Here is a 22,378-nt window from a genome sequence, read left to right as displayed (position 1 = left end):
AGGAGACAGGCAGGAAAAAATGGTGTAAAAGGGAAAATTAATACAGAAATACATGTTAAGTTATCAGATTTAATTAATGCCACAAGATTTAGTGTAACATAAGACCATTTAGAAAAAAATGCACATGTGTTGACCATTTTGTAAACCATTTTATAAAATTTCTGGTATGAATACATATTTCATAAAAACTGTAATAAAAATATTGTGCCAAACTCAAGATATACACGACTGCATTAGGTCCCCCGCCGGTTAGAATATAATCAAGACTAGAGACAGCAGGAAAAAATATGTTAAAGGGAAAAACTAATACGGAAATACATGTTTAGTCAATATATTTAATTAATGCCCTAAGATTTAGTATAACATAAGACCATTTAGAAAAATATGCACATGTGTTGACCATTTTGAACTTTGTGGTATGAATACATATTTCATAAAAACTGTAATAAAAATATTGTGTCAAACTCAAGATATACACGACTGTAATATAATCAGCAGGAGACAGGCAGGAAAAATGTGTAAAAGGGAAAATTAATACAGAAATACATGTTAAGTTATCAGATTTAATTAATGCCACAAGATTTAGTGTGACATAAGACCATTTAGAAAAAAATGCACATGTGTTGACCGTTTTGAACTTTGTGGTATGAATACATATTTTATAAAAACAGTAATAAAGTAAAGATATTGTGGCAAACTCAAGATATACGCGACTGCAATAGGATAGAATATAACCAAGAGACAGCAGAAAAAATATGTGAAATGGAAAAAAAACAATACAGAACTAGAAAGGCCGACATTTGCTTTGGAGCAAATACAGCAATGGCTTCACCACATTTTACGACATGGCAGGGAAAGAATGAGAAACACAAGGGAAAACAATGCTTTACATTGATATAACTATAGTATGAAGTAACATACAACTAAAGACTACAACAGTTGGATAGCTATTCCCTACATTATTGGTTAGGATTTTTAATTGCATAATGCAAACTGTTGATTTTCAAGAAAAAAAGAAGTGTTCATGCCCCGCATTCCAATGCTGGAGCAGGAAAGCTTGAAATACCTACCAAAACACTTGAATACAGACATACTGTCAGTATGGAATGGATCTGAGCAGGTATTAATTAAGTTAAGCCTGTTAAATTCCAACAGCCAATCAGCAAGGAGAATAGAGGAAAGCTGCATGCCTATTGGTTGATGCCCTGCATTCCATTGTGATGACTCATGCCCAAATGTGGTAACACTGCACACTAACTCAGTAATACATTTGCTATAACACAGCCAAAAAAACTCAAATAAAACCATTCTAAAAGCCTGTATCACAATAATTCAAAAAACGCCTAGGGGTATTTGCCCACTGTACCTCCATACCAAATTTCAGGACCTTGGGCCCTAAAATGAAGAAGCTGAATCCATTTAAAAAATGGCAGGAGAAGAAGAAGGAGAAGGAGAAGAAACATCAGAAAAAGCAATATGGGTTCACCACCACTTCGTGGTGTGGTGAACCCATAATAACTAGCAAGAATTATTTTCTTACCGATACAGTCTGACCCAACCGGCGCGAACCCAGGGCGACAGACGCAGGCGGCCGTCACGTTCCCAGGTTCTGTGTAGCACCACTTGTTGTGCTTCCACGAGCATGTCGTGAGGCTACATCCCGGTTTCGGCTGCGGAGTGACTAAAGAATGACCAAAATAATCATCATAAATACACAGATACTGTAGTCATCCAGGAGTAGGATACGGTGGCACTATAAAGCGATGGTTACAGACCAATACTTTGTCTTTATATGAACTTGTGATCAAACGTTAACTATTCCTTTCATAGTAAAATGTTGAGCTTTATTCCAACACAGCATGTACAGAGTTACGGTTACAAACACGTCATCTTATTCACACGAGACTTTACGGATACGTGACGTCAGCAAACGTGCCAGGGAGTCTATATCGTCCACCGTCTCTATAAGTGATGGCTGGAGTGCCCTGATATGTATGACCTCTAGCTTTATACCCCTTCCTGTTTCTTTCATGTTCTTAGATTTCGCTATGGCTAGAAAACATACCCCCTCCTCAAAGACAATGTATGTTGAAATCTTTGGAAAACATTAACCTTTGACGTCTGACTGCCTCAGCGGTGGTGTGACCGGGTTGTTTTGGGCAGGCTGTACCCGGGCGGCCCTCCCGCTCGGCACGGTCGTCAGGACCAGGACCAGCGCCAGGGTGAGCGGTGTCCAGCGCCTCATGACGGAGTCCGCTCCGCCGACTGCTGCGACCCGTACGGTACCAGGACGACGCCTGGTTAGCTACCACAGCCCGGCGCCTGGAAGGGAAACATGGCCAGCGTCACTTTGGTTTGGTTAAAGCCACAACAAATCCACAACAGTAAAGGTAACATGACCTGTGTCACTTTGATTTGGCCAAATCCACAACAGTTCATTAAAAAAGTATTGAAATATGGATTGAGTTGTAGAAAAACTAAAATGAAACGAATTGAAACAGCTGTCGTTTTAGTCTTGGCCCAGTTTGATATGAGTTATGCCGGAGAATAGAAACGTTGTCACACACTCACAGCTATCGGACATGTTTTGATAATGTTCCCGCCACCATAACCGTGACATCTCAGATCGCATACACTCAATTCCGACCATTTGTGAAGGCTTGCATTGAAATGACCTACTTAGTATTCTGTCGCTTCTATGTCCAACGGGCACCGTCAGGGAGTGAGATTTACAACTTCGACGAAGAAAACCCAACGATAAGTGTTGACAAGTTGAAAAACATATCGCTCTCAGGTCAACATTGCGCAGTTTCTTCAAAGTTAATTTGATTTACGTATTTTGTCGTAGGCAGTTGGACCGGTGCTCTTGACGTCACGCGGTCTCCATGTGACCCATAATTGCTTTCCCGCGCCACAAGATAATTGCCGATGTTTGGGACTAAGTTTTGCCCAAATTTAGCAATGTGCGCGGTATACTAGCCGAATAGAATAGCCATAAACTCAAAACACATGATTAAGGCAAGGAAGTTTGAAGGTTTGTTCCACGTTTGTTAAAAATAAAGCACCAATAATTTTTTACTGAGCACATAAAGAGGTAAAGGAAAGGGGCGGTACAGTAACAAGTTTGGCAGATGTTGCTACCGACATCAACACAACTTCGTTTGAGATACGTTAACATCACTTTTGTTTCCTTAAATGTACAACAAAATCTCTACACTAACTTCCCATAGTGTGTCTGTTTTCCTCTCTTTAATTGTTTTTTTTTTATTCTGACACTGTAGTATACCCCCATAGCATCATTTGCGGTACATCCCAATACAGATTTAGAACAACACAATAACCTCTGTCTACCGTTCACAAAAACCCATTTATTAAGGTCAGCAACTTAGTAATCGCATTAGGAAGCAACGTGGCAAATTGTATTTTAGAAAATCACGTTGATGCACACGTTTCTATGGGCTGAAAACCAGCAGCTTAAGAAATTTGAGAAGACTCTAATTGTTGTTTTCAGCTAGTCCTCTGTTCACTGTCCTTTGACTGACATTTCAAAGAGGAAGAACCGGTTCAGACTTAATTGCTCACAGTGCCTTCAGAAAGGTCTTTTTAGTCATTTGGGTTCGTCCAAAACGTCTGTAACTCACAGTAGACTAAATCAAATCACTTCAAAGAAGGCCATAAAGAAAGGCCTCCGTGTAAGAAAAACACATCTCAGATAATGAAGTTCACTTCTAAATCGCGAAATCAACTTACCCTATGGGAAAACCTCCCCAGCAAAGACTAATTAAGGCTTGACAAATGTAGTTCTATGCATAGAGGTACTGTGTATAATGATTAGATTAAACATTAGATTGTCATCATGTAGTGTCATTTTCATTAAACGAAAACGCTACTTTCAGAGCATTCTGTGACGTCGTTGTAGAGCAAAACTATGTACACCTTTTTTTTTCTCCCTAGGTACCAGTTTTGTTACTATTAGCGACCTTCTGTGCGAATAGCTTCAATTGTGACAGTCAGTCAGTTGAAGGTAATGTTTCAAATCCCGTTACTGTACGAGCTACAACTTGCGTACTCCGCAAATAGGATTCTCAGAAAGACCTCCACAAGTATTTTTGATCTACATGTAGCCACCAATCTGTTCCAAATTGCCTAAAGCTTCATGGGGGTCAACAAACTCTATCTTGTTGTAGAATGTACATTTTTAACATTTAGAAAGGGGACCAAGCTGTATCGCTATACTTGTTTTTCGTAGGCTGTGACAGTTTAAGTAAGATATCAACAATCGTTCTATGGGGTTGACAAAGAAACTGAGATTACTTGGGTAATGGCGGACAACTGATGACCTTTATAAATTTATGTAGTCACAGGACTAGTTCTGTCACAATGTTTTTCTTTCGAAAGTCAAGGTTTGAACAAACTTAACAAAATGTCATGATGTAGAGTAGATGGCAACAGAGCAACACATTAATTTGTGAGATGTCAGTGTTGAGAGAATGTTGCTTACCTCTCGGTGCGGCTGGGTGAAGATCTGGCCCTTGTTCACTCCAATGGCGCCAGGTGCTCTCTGACGGATACCTGCCTTGCGCCTCGTAAACTAAGAGGCTAAACATGGGGGTTAATGGACTACACTTTTGTGAGTGATTTTGTGAACGTTTTGGACTATATTCAAACGTAGTTTCAGATTTCCAGTGAGATATATTTAGGCAATATATGTGCAAATTGTTTTCACACAGCGAAATTTCATAAAAGACTTGGAAGGAGCAGTGAAAGGTATTCCGGAAAACCACACGCGATCCTTCAGCCATGTGGACGTGGTTGCATGGTAAGTTTTACAGAGTTGCTCGAGGCAAGGCTAGTCCATCATCGAGTGGGTAGGTCAGTACTTTGTTACAACCTACCCAGGTATGTTGTTGTCTACCATGCCCTGAAGGCGTCTACATAGATTGCGGTCGTCTGCCCTTGATATCACAGACAAACTAGCGGCGTCAAACAAAAATATGGCGTCTTGTAATATTCTTGGGGTTTTACAGTTTTAAAATGTTGTTCGCACAACTTTGTTTTTTGATGGCAAGATATAGATGAAAGGTGTGAAAAAATATCAGGGGCGTCAACAGCAGGGGGTCAATCTGCCCTAGAAAAGTGCCGGTACGAACCAAATTGAAAACTTCAGATACACCTTTTCCCCAAAGTAATATTTGGACAAAGCCTTTAAAAATCCAGTGGAGTATGACGAAGAAATGTAACTCTGAAGGCAGTACATTTTAGTATGAGCTCTTGTACCACTTGCGTATAAATCACAACATAACGAAATCATAGAACACCCCCGCACAGCTCACAATAGACTCTGCCAAAGGACCTCGTGTGCAGTGACTCGTTGTAAGATAATTGTACCTCATGTAGCTTACGTAGAAACCCAGCAATAGTGGATTAAACCGCAGTGGCCCAACCCCATGGCTTTGTAGATAGGACTGAGGGAAAGTTAATTTGGCGGGAAAAATTGGCCGGCATCACGCATGAAGGATAAACCCATGCCGTCAAGACCAGTTGTTAGATGATTCACAAACGATTTTAACGGAGTTCTGAGTAGAAGGGCGGCATTTAACGTTATGTAAAGCAAAGGGCTAGCCTCTTCTACACAGCTACAATGCATTGATTAATGCAAAATCATATCAACTCTGACAGGTACTGTATAAAGGCACTGTGTTTGTGCATTACCACGAGAAAACGAAGAGAAAGAGAGGGAGAGAGAGAAGAAAAGACCATCCCCTCACACATCAAGCATGATGTAATGACCGGACGCAATAGTGTCTTTTCATTGGAACCAAGGCCAACAAATTGAGACAACGTCACTTCAAGGTCAGTGAAGGCTTGTGGGCATAGAACGGTTACTTAAATCTCACCTAAACCGTACGTCATGAATTCAGGTCATCAACCCTGGTCAGACGACACAACATTTGCATTTTATGCCATTTAAGAAAAAAGAAGTGGCCAATGCATAGATTTGTTGTGTTGTGTTGTGTTGTTTAGAAAAGGAAATATTTTTGTTTACATAACGTTACTGGGGAAATAAACAGGTACGTCATCTCCAATGTGACTGGAGGACCTAAATCATGCTTTAACCGCAAATAGTCATGTTTCGTATCGATACATTGCTCCATTTGTTCACACAAAATACCCGATAAAGTTGAAAAACACATTTTGGCACTCTAACAGGTGGTTAGGTCAACAGCCAATCAAATCTACGCTATCATTTCCCAGATCCCGATACGGGACGGGGAAGTGACCAATGGCAGGTCGCCTTCTATTGCTTACCTGTCGCCTAGCAACAATGCATGACGGGAAGGGACACAAACTCGAACTGCGAAATCCAAGATGGACGAAACGAAGAAACCGCTCCGAGTCCCGCCTGCTTTTGGAGTTTACGCCGAGAAACACGGCATTTTCGATCTCTACAAGGTACGGATATTGTCTCAAGAAGTGTTCCTATGCTAGCGGATGCAAATTACTGTCGGCATGTTCTCTGGAATTCTACCTTTCATTCAAATCTTGAGTTGGGAGGGGGGCAAATTATTTACTGTTGTCAACAACAACACATGTCGATGATTTATTTTATTTATTTTTATTTTCCGTCATTTTTATACAGGGTAACCCAATTCAGTGATGGCACTGCTTTTCAACGGGGCCCTGTATTACACAGCACAATACAACAATCACATACAAATAATAACATTAGCATACAAAAATTATACAATAAATAATTATGCATGTTAGCAAGGGGCATACGAGTGTCTTACAGCTTGAAAGATTATATGATTATATAGAGTTGAAAAGAGGGAACACCTAGGCTGGTTAAAGCACTGTGACAAGAACTCGTATTACATTTCCCTTAAGGCACTGGCGTTGACAAGATCTTGTATTATATTTTTCTTACTTTAAGGCACTGGCGATGACAACATTTTGTGTCATATTTTTCCATACAGAGGGTGATAGAGAACATTGTGATTGACAAGCCAGAGGAACCGTTACAGTACATCATCGACTACCTCAAGCGGGAGAATGACGATGGTAAGGATAGAATACATATGATCATAATTTCTTCATGCAGGTCAAACCAGTGGTGCTTACGAACAGTTGTATTGAAACTTATAGCTAATATGGACAAAAGTGGTACTGTATTATTAGCAGGCCTTAAACATTATGTGGCACATTATCTTCAAGACAAAAGTGTAGGATACTTGTGATAATGTACTACAATGGCACTACAACAGGCCCTCGGGTGGCCAACATTACAACAATGCAGACAACTTTTAACGTTTAACATTAATGTATAAGGCAATAAACAACCACATCACTATCGTAATACCAATACACACCATCCTCGAGCTCACAAAAAACAACACAATAAGACATCACCTACACTTTCACACATTTTCCTGCAAAACAGAGACTCACAGAGGTAGCTACTTTCCAACTCCAAGGACCACAAAAGAGTGGAACAGCCTGCCAGGTAATCTAGTTAGTGCAGCATCAGCTGATCAGTTCAAAGCTGGGGTGGCCATGTCCTATGGCCTTCCTAGTGCCACACATTAGCCACATTTAGCCCTAGGCGACTATTTTGTACATACCACAACTTCAATTTTTTTTGCGATATTTTGTTTTTGCACCACCATCACTGGTCGCACCTGGGCATTGACCCCGTGGACGTTACAACCCGTGAGGGGTATTGTCCAGTACTGTGTAGATAGACAGATGTTGCTAATCTTTTGTTGGCTGTAATAAAATCACCATGTGGGTTTCATTGCTGTTGCATGTCATTTGATGGTTGAGTGATTGAGATTGTATGAGACATTCTTCTAATTTTCATTGCAGTTCATCAAATCTGTATCCTGGGGCCTCCTGCAGCTGGCAAAAGGACAATTGTAAGAACACTTAAATTTAGTACTGTTTGGTTCAGTGTAATCTCATCCTAGAGACCATATTATTAATGTTATCAAAAAGGAACATCGTGCGTTTAAACCTTACTTTTTAGACTTTATCCTGTCTGATTAGAATTTGCTCATCTGAAACTTTTTGTCTCCTTGCCAGGCCAGAGAGGTGTGCAAGCGACTCCGTGTGGTTCACATCACCCCCGAGGCTCTGGTAGGGGATGACGTGAACCCTGTGGCAAAACAGGCCAGGAACATTGTCAAGAGTGGGGAGGTGAGGATTCTGTCATATGGTCCTTGTTCAAGGAATAGTTGCATCTTAAAATTGTGATTGGAATAATACAACATTTTTTAATATGTCTACATGTAATTTTTTTATTGGATAGAAAAGAAACAGGTCAAGTTACATTATGGCTGTTAAGAAAGAATGTTAGACACTCAAACAAGTAGGATATACAAAATGTATTTTACATTAATAATAATGCTTCCTGGATGCTTTGTAATCAATTATAGTGTTTTGTATGTTTTACCCCCATACAGTCCATCCCTGTGGAGGTCTGGGTCAGTCTGGTGAAGAACAGGATAAAGAGCCACGACTGCATCAAGAAGGTACAGACAAAACATTTATGAAACATTTTCACTTGAAGCAGATATGCAGCAACAGGTTCAACCTTTTGAGCATCTGGTTTATGCTGGTCTGCTCATGATCTGGCTGCTAATCATATCCTAATATGTGTTTTCCAGGGCTGGCTGTTGGAAGGCTTCCCACAGACCAGGGCCCAGGCTCAGGCTATCCAGGCTGAGGGAATCTCACCTAAACACTGTGGTATGTCACAATTGTCTTAAAGTCTTGATCCCTAGTACCTATGTGTACATCCTACAACATGCAGTATTGTTAGTGAAGAATAGATATTGTTAACTAATAGATGTCATTTACACTTTCATTGAAAAAATACAGGATTATAATTTGATTGTACTGACAGTGCAATCAAGTAGATTTAAGTATGTTTTCATTCATTAGAATCTAGCTTCAACATGCCATTGATTTTTTTATATCTGTAGTTGTTTTGGAGGCCCCAGACACTGTGCTGATTGAGCGTGTGGCAGGGAAGCGGGTTGACCCACAGACTGGAGGTGTGTTTAAGTAGGACTGTGTTCTCATCTACAATTCCTTTCAAATAACAAAACTGTTGATAACTCACTTTATGTCATACCTGGGCCACGATAATGTTCAATACTGGTGTTCCGGCGTGTGTCCAGATTGTAAAATCATCATCTAATGTGGTATTGTTACCTTCGCCAAGAAGGTTATGTTTTCAGAGGCGTTCGTGTGTCTGTGTGTGTGTGTGTGTGTGTGTGAGCACGATAACTCAAGAACGCCTGGATGGATTGTCTTGATATTTGGTAGGTGGGTAGGTCTTGATGAGACGTGGAACTGATTAGATTTTGGGCCCCCTAGCAGCTTGTTATGGTACTGCAGCTGAACTTCCGGTTTTGATATCTCGTGATCTAGACATGCTAGGCTGACGAAATTTGGGTAGTAGGTAGCTTTGGTGCTGGGGAACAAGTGACATGAGTTTGGGCCCCCTAGCAGCTTGCTCTGGAACTGCAGGGGCATTAGTTGAAAAATGTTTAAAGGTAGATAATTCAAGAACCGATTGATGGATCGTCGTGATTTTTGGCATGTAGGTAGCTGAAGTGATGCTTGACATAATGATATTACAATTATGCAAATATTAATGTAATTTGCATAATTAATGAGGAAATTCTATAAATCAGCTGCATTCCATGATAGGACTATTCAAGCTTGTGACATATGTAATTCAGAACGGCAGAAATACAGGCAGATATCAATTATGCAAATGAATACTTAATTTGCATAATTAATGAGAAACTGTTATAATTACATATTGGTAATGTCTGGAATTTCATACTTGGGATATTTGAAAGTTATGTGAAGGTGAACATAATTAAACATAACTTATTTAAATAAGGACCTCATTTGCATAATTTATGAGGACATGCTATAATGGCATGCATTGATAAGATAAAACTGTCTTCTGGTGTAGAATATGATCAACAGATATAATTGATGCAATATAGGATCCTATTTGCACAATCAGGGGATTAATCTATAATTTCTTAGTCATAAAGGCTAACATCATTTGGCGAAGGTATGAGATCGTGGAACTCTAGTTCTTCATCATTTCAGATGTGTACCACACAACATTTGATTGGCCGAGTAACTCGGAGATCGAGTCTCGGCTGGTTGTGCCGGAGGGAATCACAGAGGAATCTATGGTGAACAGCCTGGTGGAGTATCACAGGTGAGAGACATCATGGATCTCACTAGGCTATTTGAGCGTAGGGACCCCCTACGCTGTGATTTAGCCCCCTACAATGTCTTTCAACCAGTGTAGGGCTGTTTTTTGGGGGAGAACATTCATAAATATTTTTAAAAAATGAAAATAAAACTCTAAAATGAAGCTATAACAAGGGGAAAACAAAATCTGGCCCCCAGTAAGCAAGAAAAAGTGTCTCAGAGGGTTATGAGTTACAAAAATTTTTTTTGGGGGGGGAGAATACCAGACCCCCTGCTGTGGTCATGTTTTGGGGACAAAATGCGCTTCAGAAAGTTGCCCTTCTGTACCTGACCCATACACTCTGGTGAGAATCCTGAGCATTAGTAGAGCACACTATCATTTTTTGAAGGAATAAAGCAACAAACATAAATTCTCAAATACATTATGTATGATAAGCCTGAATGTGTAAGTTGTTTTCTTACATCTTTAACTTTCTTCCCTTCTCCAGGCATACAGCAGATGTCCTCAGATGTTTTCCCAAAGTCACCAAGAAAATCAATGCAGATCAACCCAAGGCTGACATCCTCGCACTAGGTAAGTCCCTGAAACCTTTTCTTCATAGTTGTTGGGTTTCAGTGATAATATTCTGCATGTTAGATTGTCATTGTGTTTACACATTATTTGTTTGTTTTCTGTGTAGTTTTGACATTCCTGAACAGCACCCCTCGCACGGCCGCCCCACACACCCCCAGGATCGTGCTGCTGGGCCCCACGGGTGCCGGCAAGTCTGTACAGGCCTCCCTCATCGCAAACAAGTACAACATCGTCAACTGTAAGTCAGGACCTTCTTTCATTTCATGGTTGAGATACCTATTAGACAAGTCTATAGTTTATTTCGTAGCAAATTTTAAGTTACAGTCACACTTGTCCCCTTCAGTTTTCTATGAGCAATATTTCTTTAGGTTTGAAAACTGTCAGCACAGATAGGTGGTCTGTAATTGACGTTGCCCCTGCTCTGTTGCAGTGTCCTGTGGTGCCCTGATTAAAGAGGCCATTGCTGACGAGACCAAGATTGGAGAAGCTATCAAGCCGTATGTGGAGCGAGGCATGATGGGTAAGGAACCCTGAGACACATGGAAACAAAAGAAACTAAAGAATTTTCTTAGAGAGAGAAAAGAAACATTATATGTCAATCTAACTATATTTCTTTTTGAAAAGAGATTTCTGTTTCCCTTACAAGCTTTGACTTTTGAATAATATTTATTGTTCAGATGTTTCTAGCTATTCTAGCATATGTACATGTGGCAGGTTGCTTATTTGGGAAAGCTATCTCCTATGTGGGCAGACCTGACTTGATATCATGCTACAGTTAAACTATTAGAACAACAAAAGAAATCAATGGTTCAGAACATCTGTGTAATTTCTCTTTAGTCCCAGACAACCTGGTGATGAAGGTCCTGAGTGATCGGCTGTCCCGACTGGACGCCGTTAGCCGCGGCTGGGTCATGCACGGCTTCCCCAGGACACGGGAACAGGCAGAGAGCCTGAAGGACGCCAACCTCGACCCCAACAGGTACGCAAAATAAAATCCTCTATTTTTTACATTATCTGGTGAACTACATAATGTGTATGATTGCAGTTAGGGATTGCTTTATACATCCTGCGTTTTAGCTAACTGAAATCAATGAAAAACATGTGTTGTTTTACCTCAGGGTGTTTTTCCTGGACATACCGAATGACTCTGTGATGGAGAGACTGGTTCTCAGGAGGACAGATCCTGTGACAGGAGAGAGGTGAGTTGTTCAACAAATTCCCTGAAATATCAAACTGAAAGCACCATCCCTGTCCTTGGTGCTGAATGATTCACACTAACCCTATCATCACTGTCCTTGGTGCTGAAATTTCATCATACGGAAAGCCCTTTACGTAGTTACTCAGTTACTCAAATTACTCAAGTTTCAGTATAATCACTTTATTAGCAAATATCTCAGTACTGTGGCTATCAAAGTCATTCAGTTCATCAGTTTGCCATTTCTTTTTGATAATGACTTTAAATGTGTTGGAAAACTCAGCTGACATGTACGTTGCTCTTCCCTAACCACAGGTATCATTTCCTGTACAATCCCCCGCGGACCAATGAGGTGAAAGCGCGCCTCCATCAGCACCCCAAGGACGAGGAGGAAGCCGTGAAGAAGCGTCTGATTGAGTACCATGCCTACGCGGAGGAGATCGCAGACTTCTACGAGGCGGCCATGAGGATCAACGCTGACCAGGACCCGCACACGGTGTTCGAGTTCATTGAGAGTATGATCGTTAACCCATTGCCTAAGAAGCATGGCGAGGACTAGCACTTACAACTTTCCATCTCACTTAGTCTAGTATATTCAGGGCTCAAAATACTTTTTCTGCACACCTGCAGTGGTGCAGGTAACATTGAAAATTACCTGCACCAAACAATTTTTACTTGCACCACTCAGAATTTATAGGAAGTATGGATCACACTATTGTCCAGAAACCATTACCATTATTTCTTTTATACTCTATAGGCAGTAACAGTCATAAAAATCCACATACACCTACGTGTACGTGTAAACCCTGTACCAGTGTAGGTAACGTGCGAGTATACGTAGACATAAGAAATACCTGAAACGCCCCAATTTTACCTACACAAAGGTGCACATGCAGCCAGTATTTCAAGCTCTGATATTATAACTAAAACTCTTACACCTCAGATTGGATTGGATGGATTTATGGTTGGGCTCTTACCAACAAATTGCTTTTAATTTAATGAACTCTTCCACTCTTGGCAGAAATATGGGGCTTTACTTTATTCAGACCCTCACAAAGCAGTTTGAATTCTATTTTGAGATATAGATATAGGAACAGACTGTAATAAAGTTTGTCTTATTAGAGTCCAATTTGTTTAAGTACGATTTTGGTGATAGAGGTTTAAGATGTAACAAACCAGACTCCTATATGAAGACTACAATGTGTATGACAAGACAGGAAAAGTCCATTTATGTTGTGTAACGTTCTATCAAATATTATGTTATAACTGTGTATGTTTCTGGTATCTAACAATACAGACTGTATAAAGACTACACTGTATATGACAAGAATGGAAAAGTTCAAGTTTATGTATGTTGTATAACACTCTATCAAATGTCATGTCATAAGTGTGTGTATTTCTGGTATGATATTGAAGTTACTTGTATTTGCACATGGAATTCCAGTATTTAGAATTCTTCCAAATTGCCTTACAAAAAAGCACCTAATGGTGTAGAAGGTTGCATTGTAGACACTGGTATGTCCAGAGAGAGAAGCACAGTTTTTGTACATATTGACATCTCTTGGACATCTCTGTGGAATTATATTCTGTCTCTGATAAATTCTATGTCAGATGACATTTTACACATTGACTGCTTTTGACCTTATTCATTGACTTATTATAATTAAACAACTAAATAGGAATAACGCAATATGATAGAACATACGTCTCTAAAACACGGAGGTGATCTGAGCAAGGAGGTTCTTATACAATGTATATAGTTCTAGTGATCTAACTCTTGGTAGGGCCAATTGATATGATCTTTTACTCTCCAAGCAGAGGTAGGGTTTTGGGGTATTTTTAGCGTGTTTTTAGGCTTTTTTATCGGGGTTTCTTTTTTTGCACTGAATTTTTTCCACCCAACCCAACAGCCTGCAGAGGTTGGGTTGGGTGGAAAAAAAATTCAGTGCAAAAAAAGAAACCCCGATAAAAAGCCTAAAAACACGCTAAAAATATCCCCAAACCTTACCTCTGCTTGGAGAGTAATGATCTTTGTGTAGACACATGCAGCTTGTATGCCCCTAGCCAGGACTTTGAGAGGGAGGGTCTTTCTTTCCAAGGTGTGAGGGACCAGCCAGCGCCGTAGGCTAATCTCCAAGCAGATCCCTATCGGTGGCAAAAGACAGTATCCATTAGCCCAGCTAAACTCCTATGGCTAATGGATACTGTCTTTTGCTACCGATAGGGATCTGCTTGGAGATTGCCGTAGGCACTGGAGCAGTTTTTCTACGATGTGACTAATATTCATCAGTTGCACATGTAGGAATAATAATGGAGCAGAAGAGGCCCTGAACTTATTAACATCCTGCTTGTGATCACTATGTACCTACTAGAATAATGAGATTCTATGAAATTTGTAGAAAATATCGAGCATTAGAAAGTCTGTGACTATATTACTAGACTATAACGTTATATAGTTGATCTAAGATAATCAGAAGATGTTTCATTCAGGTGCCCATCATGCACAACACAAAGGCGGTTCGAGCATTTGTCTCAAACTGCCAAAGTGTTCAGGTTCTTGGTCAGTAGCATGATGATCAATGCTCCGGCGATGGCAAAGATGGTTGCCAAGGGCGTGGTGGCCATGCTAGCAACATCGCCGCCTGCTCCGCCGGGCACAACGCTGACTGGTTCCGGCGGCACATTTTGACACTCTCCCAGGTCAGTGTTGCCTTCTTCGTCACCGTCAGATTTACCTTTGCCAGAAAATTGTTTTGCGTTGTTAATATACGATTAAGAAGGTTATAAATGAATGCTGTAACTACTAGCAATTATACTATAGATAATGTACTCGTAAAATTACTACCGCAAATGTAGTGCACTTCAGAACCTTTAACTTTCTCTTGATATATCTATGTCAAGTAAAAAGCTTGTCATGTGCTGTATAAACGCAGAAAAGTGCACTCACCGTCAGAGTCTACTCCTTCAAAGTCGTAGCCCAGTTGAGTTGACGCCTTGAAGACAGATCCGTGCGTGTAGGGCGGGAACAGCGGCACGATGTACTCGTCCCTGTTATGGCCTGGTGGGGCGCCATCTTGCGGGTACTCAGAAACAGCAGGCCTGCGTTGAACCCAGAAAAATCTCGGTCAGTCATATTTTAAACTTGTAACAAGTAGGTTCTATTAAAACCGTAAGTAAAATGTTTAATGCAACTGCATAACATGTCTATGTTTCTATGTAGCGTAGTTCCCTATGTGTATATATAGGATAGGAACGACCTCCGTTGCCCCTAATGGCGCTAGCAAACATGTTATGTAACGCATTATTCATCTGAAGTCCCCTTGGTTGAACTTTCGCCCCACTTCTCAAGTATAAAGTTGACACAAAGTACATATGTGGGCGTGAAAATGGAGGTATTGACCGGACTCTGTACGGTTGATCAGCAGTTTTGGTGCGAGTGAAAAATACCAGACCTCCGTATTACGGTATGCAGAATAAGAATAATATGTACATTGGAAACTTTGAGATGATTTTTTTTCAGATACCTTTTACTATATAGGGGTATAGCGGGGGATAATGTTGACTTGAATTATAGGAATTGGCTTAAAATGCGCACACAAAGGGGGAGACATAAGGGAAACACTTACTTGAACTTTCGAAGCCATTTCTCGAAGATACGGTCAATGGAGGCGTGATGAAGCCAGAAGATGGGGTCGTTAGAGGAGGTGGGCACGTCAGTCATGGTGCCGGTCAGGTAGATGTGTACATGGTTGTGGAGAGTGTGGGCCCCGGGTATCCTTTCTCCATTCGGTCCTGACGGGGGAAAAGTATAAAAGCGCATCGTAAAAGTTGACCGTCGTTGCATTCCTCACAAACTGCAATGCATGAAAAGCCCATTTGCAAATTGCAAAAATATATCGGTCACTTACGGTCTCTATGTCCATTACTAAGGTGTGTTTTCCACACCTCTACTTTGAAAACACTCACCTGTAGCATCTGGGCGATGTTTGCCGGTTGTTGTGTCCGCGTAGCCTTCCACCAGGTTACGAAAGACGCAGTCAGAAGTCTTGTCGAAAGGGTTCCTGTCAAACGTCGCAAAACGTAGTGCAAAATCGACCTCCTCCCTCCGAGGTAGCCAGGCCAGTGATTCTCCCCACTTCTCTGTATCCTGTCTTCCTGGATTTCTTGCCACCTTCCAAGGTGGGTCCCGTCGGTGGTTGGGGTCACACGGTTTTAGTATCCCGTGTTGTTCTTCTGAATCTTTGCAGAGAACTTCCCACCCAGAGAAAACTGAGCCGCTGTCCAGATTTCCGTTGTCGTCGTTGGCTCCCACAAAGTCGTTGGTGCAGATGTCACACTGCTCCGACGCGGTCCAGTCCCAGTACGGTATGGCCCAGTCTGGGTCGCCGTTGACCTCCTGGATGGACCGCTCCATTTCGAGTAGGAAGCCCCGATGCCAGGTCAGGAAGCCAACGGCATCATGCGCCATGTCCAGAACACAGTCACCATCGATTTTGCAAATGTCATTGTCTTCGGGCAAAATGGTGTCTCTTGAAGCGTAGTAGTGCATCCACACGAGGAGGTCATACACAGAAACATCGACAAAGCTCGGGTTGATCCCACCAGAGTTGACCATGGTGTCATAAAACTCTGTGGCCACGACGTAGTCACTCATGACGGTCTTCGCTCTGTTCAGGTAGGTCTGGTACTTCGCCCTTTCTTCAGACGAAAGACCTGTGACATTTTTGCGAACAAGAGTTTTGGTGACATCACAGACAGACCCATAACGCCCCCAGACACACTTGCTGCAGTCATAACCGGAGAAGGGGAATTCGCAGACGCATGATCGGTTGAAGAACAATTTTGGCCACTGGCTTCGGTCGTCTCGGGCATAGTTCGGCTTGTGGTCATAAACTTTCATGGTGCCGTCTGGGATAACCTGGCAGCTGCCCCGTCCAGGCCCGCCGCATGGCAGGGTGAAGCCGTCAGGTACGGGGCAGCACTCCTTCCTTCTCAGGTGCTCCGCCGTGGTACAGACGCGAGGGAACTGCGCCTCGGCAACATGTGCTGCATACGTGGCTACCACCACGTAAAGCACTGCTAATCCTGCTGCCTGCATTTTGACTGGGAATAGCAATCAGCAACCTCTCAAACTGAAACAGCCAAACACTGTGGCACTTTCACTTTCAACAATAGAGACTTTTCAAAACAACTATCCGTCCATGATGGTGCAACAGGCCAATTACTGCGTTAGACGGTCACGTGTGGAGAGCACGTGACCTGGACGCGCCATTGGCCAAAGCCTGACCACGTTTAAAATTAAGTTGTTTTTTTCGCTACGGAATACCAGTATCTAACGATGAATATTGATATTGTTCTGGTGTCTTGGCCTGGGGAGGGGCACCCATGTCATGGACATTACAAACAAAGGAAATCAAAGACTTAATCTTCTCTGCCGACTGCGACAGGTTGTTGTATGGCATACTTCTGTCTCGAGACACAATGGAGACCGTTGAGGTTACCGTACTCTATATTGCACACATTGCAATAGCAACCAGGTGACTCAACAACTTCAATATCTTTTAGCAGTCATACACACTCCGTTTCTATTATTAACATGGCAAAACGATTTTTAATCCGTAGGTAAATCTGACGATGATGAAGAGGGCAACACTAACCTGGGACAGTGTCAAAAGGGGTCAGAGACAGTCTATGGTGACGTTGCTATTGTTGCTGCTGTTGCTTTCATCATAGTGGTGATTATATCATTTGTCTGTTACAAACGTCGAAGTAATCCGCATGATTATTCAGCCAGGCCTAGTAGACTAGCGCTTTTGAAACCGGCGTCTCCCATCAGTTATCAGGCCGTAACAGCATAAGTGGTGAATCATGAAAAAAGTGGTCGGTTCTTAAAATAACTGACCAGTTTTTGGACCGTAACATTATACAGGGGAAAGGACACTAACAGTATTACGCTCACATAATCATCTGGAGAATATGATGAATATTAGTCATATATAATGGTTGCCTCTGTAAGGTTAGATGTTGTTTCCATAGCTCTATAGTGACATGTTCAATGATATATAATGGTATGCTTTGCTTGTGTGTTACTACATGTATACGTAGTATGCAAATTGTACAAGGTTTTAACGTGTTAATGTAGAAAGGTTTGGTTGGTACAATGTTTTATTATAGCATGCTGTAGAAGAGCTTGATACCAGAAACACGATGCACTTGTAAAAAAAACTCAGTATGCACCTCTTGTTGATAAAGACTGCTTTAATACAATAGGTGATCTGAGCAAGGTAGTTCTTATATAGTTCTAGTGATCTAACTCTTGGTGTAGACACATGCAGCTTGCATGCCCGTAGCCAGGATTTTGAGAGGGGGGGGGTCTTTCTTTCCTGTCTCCCTGGATTTCTTGTTACCTTCCAAGGTGGGTCCCGTCGGTGGTTGGGATCACACGGTTTTAGTATCCCGTGTTGTTCTTCTGCGTCTTTGCAGAGAACTTTCCCATCCAGAGAAAACTGATTGATTAGTTACCACACTTTAACTTTTTGCTTCGTTAGATTGATACTAGTACCCCAGGTTTTACAATATTATTTCTGTAACGAAATAATAATATTTCAAGCCCCCGGGCCCCATGCAGACCCTTATACACTGCCATGTGCACTGACTACCCTGCAGGCAAATGGCAGGAATAGGCGCATGCGTATCGCATATGCGTATTGTTTTGGAAGGTCAGAAAACAGCTCTCTATTGTTGAAAGTAAAAGTGCCACAGTATATCTGGCTGCTTCCGTTTGAGAGGTTGCTGATTGCTATTCCAAGTCAAAATGCAGACAGCCGGGTTACTTGTGCTTTACATGGTGGTAGCCACCTTTGTAGCACCTGTTGCCGAGGCGCAGTTCCCTCGCGTCTGTACCACGGCGGAGTACCTGAGAAGGAAGGAGTGCTGCCCCGTACCTGACGGTTACACCCTGCCATGCGGCGGGCCTGGACGGGGCAGCTGCCAGGTTATCCCAGACGGCACCATGAAAGTTTATGACCACAAGCCGAACTATGCCCGAGACGACCGAAGCCAGTGGCCAAAATTGTTCTTCAACCGATCATATGCATGCGCCTGCGAATTCCCCTTCTCTGGTTATGACTGCAGCAAGTGTGTCTGGGGGCGTTATGGGTCTGTCTGTGATGTCACCAAAACTATTGTTCGCAAAAATGTCACAGGTCTTTCGTCTGAAGAAAGGGTGAAGTACCAGACCTACCTGAACAGGGCGAAGACAGTCGTGAGCGACTACGTCGTGGCTACAGAGTTTTATGACACCATGGTCAACTCTGGTGGGATCAACCCGAGCTTTGTCGATGTTTCTGTGTATGATTTCCTTGTGTGGATGCACTACTACGCTTCAAGAGACACGATTTTGCCTGAAGATAATGACATTTGCAAAATCGATGGTGACTGTGTTCTGGACATGGCGCATGATGCCGTTGGCTTCCTCACCTGGCATCGCGGATTCCTACTCGAAATGGAGCGGTCCATCCAGGAGGTCAACAGCGACCCAGACTGGGCCATACCGTACTGGGACTGGACAGCGTCGGAGCAGTGTGACATCTGCACCAACGACTTTGTGGGAGCCAACGACGACAACGGGAATCTGGACAGCGGGTCAGTTTTCTCTGGATGGGAAGTTCTCTGCAAAGACTCAGAAGAACAACACGGGATACTAAAACCGTGTGACCCCAACCACCGACGGGACCCACCTTGGAAACTGGCAAGAAACCCAGGGAGACAGGACACTGTGAAGTGGGGAGAATCACTGGCCAGGCTACCTCGGAGGGAGGAGGTCAATTTTGCACTACGTTTTGCGACGTTTGACAGCAGCCCTTTCGATAAGATTTCTGACTGCGTCTTTCGTAACCTGGTGGAAGGCTATGCGGACACAAAAACCGGCAAACATCGCCCAGATGCTACAGGTGAGTGTTTGCAAAGTGGAGTTGCGTGGAAAACACACCCTACTAATGAATTTTAAAACATAGAGGCCATAACTGACTGTCCAAATGGGCTTTTCAGACATTGCAGGTTGTGAGGAATGCAACGATGGTCATCTTATACGATGCGCTTTTCAAACTTAATTCTATACTTTCCCCTATCAGGACCGAATGGAGAAAAGATACCCGGGGCCCACACTCTCCACAACCATGTACACATCTACCTGACCGGCACCATGACTGACGTGCCCACCTCCTCTAACGACCCCATCTTCTGGCTTCATCACGCCTCCATTGACCGTATCTTCGAAAAATGGCTGCGAAAGTTCAAGTGAGTGTTTCTTTTTATTTGTTGTTCTCCTTCGTGTACGCATCTTAATACGAGTCCTAAAACTTTACGCCCCTTTCAGCCAACTTTATCCTCAGCTATCATGCCATGTACTAAAAAGTATCTAAGTGTAGAATATTTTATGTAGAATATTCCGCATGCGCTAGTTTCAGTAAAACCCAAATACAGTCCATACAGATGCCTGCTACAAACTTCTGTTTTACCTATATTCGCCAACCTGTCATTACCTCCATGATTACCTCCATGAAAAATGGAGGTATTGTTTTTGGCGTGTCTGTCTGTATGTATGTATGTATGTCTGTATGTCTGTGTGTCTGTCTGTCTCAGTGTTTCCGCAACTTTGTGGTCAGCATAACTTCAGAACGCCTTTATGGATTATGATGATATTTGGTATGTTGGTAAGTCTTAGGAAGACAAAGATCAAGGTCAAATATGGGCCTCCTGGTGGATGACCTTGGTACTGCAGCAGAACTTCCGGTTTTTGTATCTTTTGTCCTGAACATGCTATGGTCTTGATGTTTTGGTGACAAATTGCTTTTCCTGTCAGGAATAAGTGGTGTTTGGTCCCCCTAGCAGCTTGTTCTGGAACTGCAGGGCACTTTCTGGCGAAATGTTTAAAAGCCAATAAGTCCAGATAGGAACAACATATTTTCATAATTTTTGGTGTGTAGGTAGCTGAGAGAGAGATGTACATGATTAAATGCAAATTATGCAAATGAGGACTTTATTTGCATAATTAATGAGGAAATTCTATAATTACAGTGTTTTACATTATACTACTTTCATACATGTAATGTATGTAACCTATGGCAGGCAGAACATCAACAGATACTAATTATGCAAATGATGACCTAATTTGCATAATTTATGCAAAAATTCTATGATTTCTTAATGGTGAATGATGGGAATGTCAAACTTGGGACATCTGTAAATTAATCAAAAGTTCACATACATCACGATGCATATATCATGTTAATGCGGAGGTAATTTGCATAATTAAAGAGGAAATTTACATTTACATATCAAGCCCATATTTCATGGAGGTATGAAGTCTCAGAATTTTTGTTGCATGGTATGTACCTTCAGGCAAGCACGAGGATACAAACGAACTAGTTTGTTGTGTAAACACCGAGCCCGGACTTTTAAGCTTTCTAAGAAGCCCCTCACCCTCAGTTGCCTCTCCCTATATCAGTATATGGTATTAATGGTCAAATGCTCGCCTTTAGTATCTTTCATCCTCAAGTTGATCCAGTTATGCAGTAAAGCTTTTAACGCAAGTTATCACAGACAGAGACTTTCCGTTTCCACGCAGACCTGCTGTTTCTGAGTATCCGCAAGATGGCGCTCCACCAGGCCATAACAGGGACGAGTACATCGTGCCGCTGTTCCCGCCCTACACGCACGGGTCTGTCTTCAAGGCGTCAACTCAACTGGGCTACGACTTTGAAGGAGTAGACGCTGACGGTGAGTGCACTTTTCTGCACAATATTCGACAAGGTTTTCACCTGACACACATATACATGTCAAGATAATTTCAGGTATAGGTTTTGGAGACGTAGTCATTTGCATACGTCATAGTATACACCTAATCGCAAAAACATGGCTCAACAACTCCAATATTGCTAGTAGGCACTGCATTTATTCACCTTGTCTGTTCTTAACATAGCAAACGATTTTTTTTCTTTTTAATCTGAAGGTAAATCTGACGGTGATGAAGAAGGCAACACTGACTTGGGAGAGTGTCAAAAGCTGTCCGAGGCAGTCAGCCTCGTTGCTAGCATGGCCACGCCCTTGGCAACCATCGTTGGAGCATTGGTTATCATGCTACTGACCAAATAACTAATTGTGGCAGTTTGGCACAATGCATGGGTCTCCTTGGTACATGCTTGGTACATGAACCTGAGTACATTTTCTGATTATCCTATATCAATTATAGTCTAGCAATAGTCCCATTTTTTAATGCTCGATATTTTCTCCAAATTGCAAAACTAGAATCTCATACACGTAAACAAGCATTATTCTAGTAGGTACATAGTGGAAACGATCAA

General features: G+C 42.0%; 4 protein-coding genes across 4 annotated transcripts in view; 2 read left to right on the top strand and 2 right to left on the bottom strand.

Annotated features, from left to right (window-relative positions):
• Window positions 1-4,592, bottom strand: part of LOC109466184 (transmembrane matrix receptor MUP-4-like) — a 14,103-nt gene extending 9,511 nt beyond the window's left edge. The window contains exons 1-3 of the mRNA XM_019763850.1: window positions 4,502-4,592; window positions 2,113-2,322; window positions 1,541-1,681 (exon numbers count right to left, since the gene is read on the bottom strand). Coding sequence (XP_019619409.1) covers window positions 1,541-1,681; window positions 2,113-2,245 — 274 coding nt within the window. The 5' untranslated portion in view covers window positions 2,246-2,322; window positions 4,502-4,592. The remainder of the gene's footprint in view (window positions 1-1,540; window positions 1,682-2,112; window positions 2,323-4,501) is intronic.
• A 1,747-nt stretch (window positions 4,593-6,339) lies between these two features.
• On the top strand, window positions 6,340-13,638 carry LOC109466189 (adenylate kinase 8-like). Its single transcript, XM_019763856.1, has 14 exons — window positions 6,340-6,453; window positions 6,978-7,062; window positions 7,867-7,916; window positions 8,083-8,196; window positions 8,463-8,531; window positions 8,667-8,748; window positions 8,985-9,056; window positions 10,135-10,249; window positions 10,734-10,819; window positions 10,926-11,057; window positions 11,250-11,339; window positions 11,657-11,798; window positions 11,938-12,018; window positions 12,330-13,638. Exons 1-14 carry the CDS (start codon window positions 6,370-6,372, stop codon window positions 12,571-12,573), a joined length of 1,446 nt encoding a protein of 481 aa, XP_019619415.1. The 5' UTR covers window positions 6,340-6,369; the 3' UTR covers window positions 12,574-13,638.
• Window positions 13,639-14,236: 598 nt separating this feature from the next.
• On the bottom strand, window positions 14,237-17,210 carry LOC109465936 (tyrosinase-like). Its single transcript, XM_019763422.1, has 4 exons — window positions 15,981-17,210; window positions 15,641-15,806; window positions 14,962-15,113; window positions 14,237-14,749 (listed from the first exon to the last, which is right to left on the bottom strand). Exons 1-4 carry the CDS (start codon window positions 17,110-17,112, stop codon window positions 14,547-14,549), a joined length of 1,653 nt encoding a protein of 550 aa, XP_019618981.1. The 5' UTR covers window positions 17,113-17,210; the 3' UTR covers window positions 14,237-14,546.
• A 1,591-nt stretch (window positions 17,211-18,801) lies between these two features.
• LOC109466145 (tyrosinase-like) lies at window positions 18,802-22,362 on the top strand. Its single transcript, XM_019763796.1, has 4 exons — window positions 18,802-19,966; window positions 20,147-20,312; window positions 21,643-21,794; window positions 22,027-22,362. Exons 1-4 carry the CDS (start codon window positions 18,829-18,831, stop codon window positions 22,167-22,169), a joined length of 1,599 nt encoding a protein of 532 aa, XP_019619355.1. The 5' UTR covers window positions 18,802-18,828; the 3' UTR covers window positions 22,170-22,362.
• The last annotated feature ends 16 nt before the right edge of the window (window positions 22,363-22,378 follow it).

The sequence above is a fragment of the Branchiostoma belcheri genome, unplaced genomic scaffold, assembly GCF_001625305.1.
Source record: "Branchiostoma belcheri isolate BF01 breed outbred unplaced genomic scaffold, Haploidv18h27 scaffold16, whole genome shotgun sequence".
NCBI classification, from domain to species: domain Eukaryota; kingdom Metazoa; phylum Chordata; class Leptocardii; order Amphioxiformes; family Branchiostomatidae; genus Branchiostoma; species Branchiostoma belcheri.
The sequence above is the reverse complement of the archived record's forward strand: the minus strand, read 5'-3'. Positions and strand labels throughout refer to the sequence as shown.

What these genes read in the sequence shown, in the direction of transcription:
- LOC109466189 (XM_019763856.1), top strand. Translation starts at nt 6,370, where the DNA reads ATGGACGAAACGAAGAAACCGCTCCGAGTCCCGCCTGCTTTTGGAGTT. An exon ending in GCCACGACTGCATCAAGAAG is followed by an intron (nt 8,532 to 8,666) that starts GTACAGACAAAA and finishes TGTGTTTTCCAG; the next exon opens with GGCTGGCTGTTGGAAGGCTT. An exon ending in TGTGGAGCGAGGCATGATGG is followed by an intron (nt 11,340 to 11,656) that starts GTAAGGAACCCT and finishes ATTTCTCTTTAG; the next exon opens with TCCCAGACAACCTGGTGATG.
- LOC109465936 (XM_019763422.1), bottom strand. Translation starts at nt 17,112, where the DNA reads ATGCAGGCAGCAGGATTAGCAGTGCTTTACGTGGTGGTAGCCACGTAT. An exon ending in ACATCGCCCAGATGCTACAG is followed by an intron (nt 15,807 to 15,980) that starts GTGAGTGTTTTC and finishes TTCCCCCGTCAG; the next exon opens with GACCGAATGGAGAAAGGATA. An exon ending in TGAAGGAGTAGACTCTGACG is followed by an intron (nt 14,750 to 14,961) that starts GTGAGTGCACTT and finishes TTTCTGGCAAAG; the next exon opens with GTAAATCTGACGGTGACGAA.
- LOC109466145 (XM_019763796.1), top strand. Translation starts at nt 18,829, where the DNA reads ATGCAGACAGCCGGGTTACTTGTGCTTTACATGGTGGTAGCCACCTTT. An exon ending in ACATCGCCCAGATGCTACAG is followed by an intron (nt 19,967 to 20,146) that starts GTGAGTGTTTGC and finishes TTCCCCTATCAG; the next exon opens with GACCGAATGGAGAAAAGATA. An exon ending in AAATGGCTGCGAAAGTTCAA is followed by an intron (nt 20,313 to 21,642) that starts GTGAGTGTTTCT and finishes GTTTCCACGCAG; the next exon opens with ACCTGCTGTTTCTGAGTATC.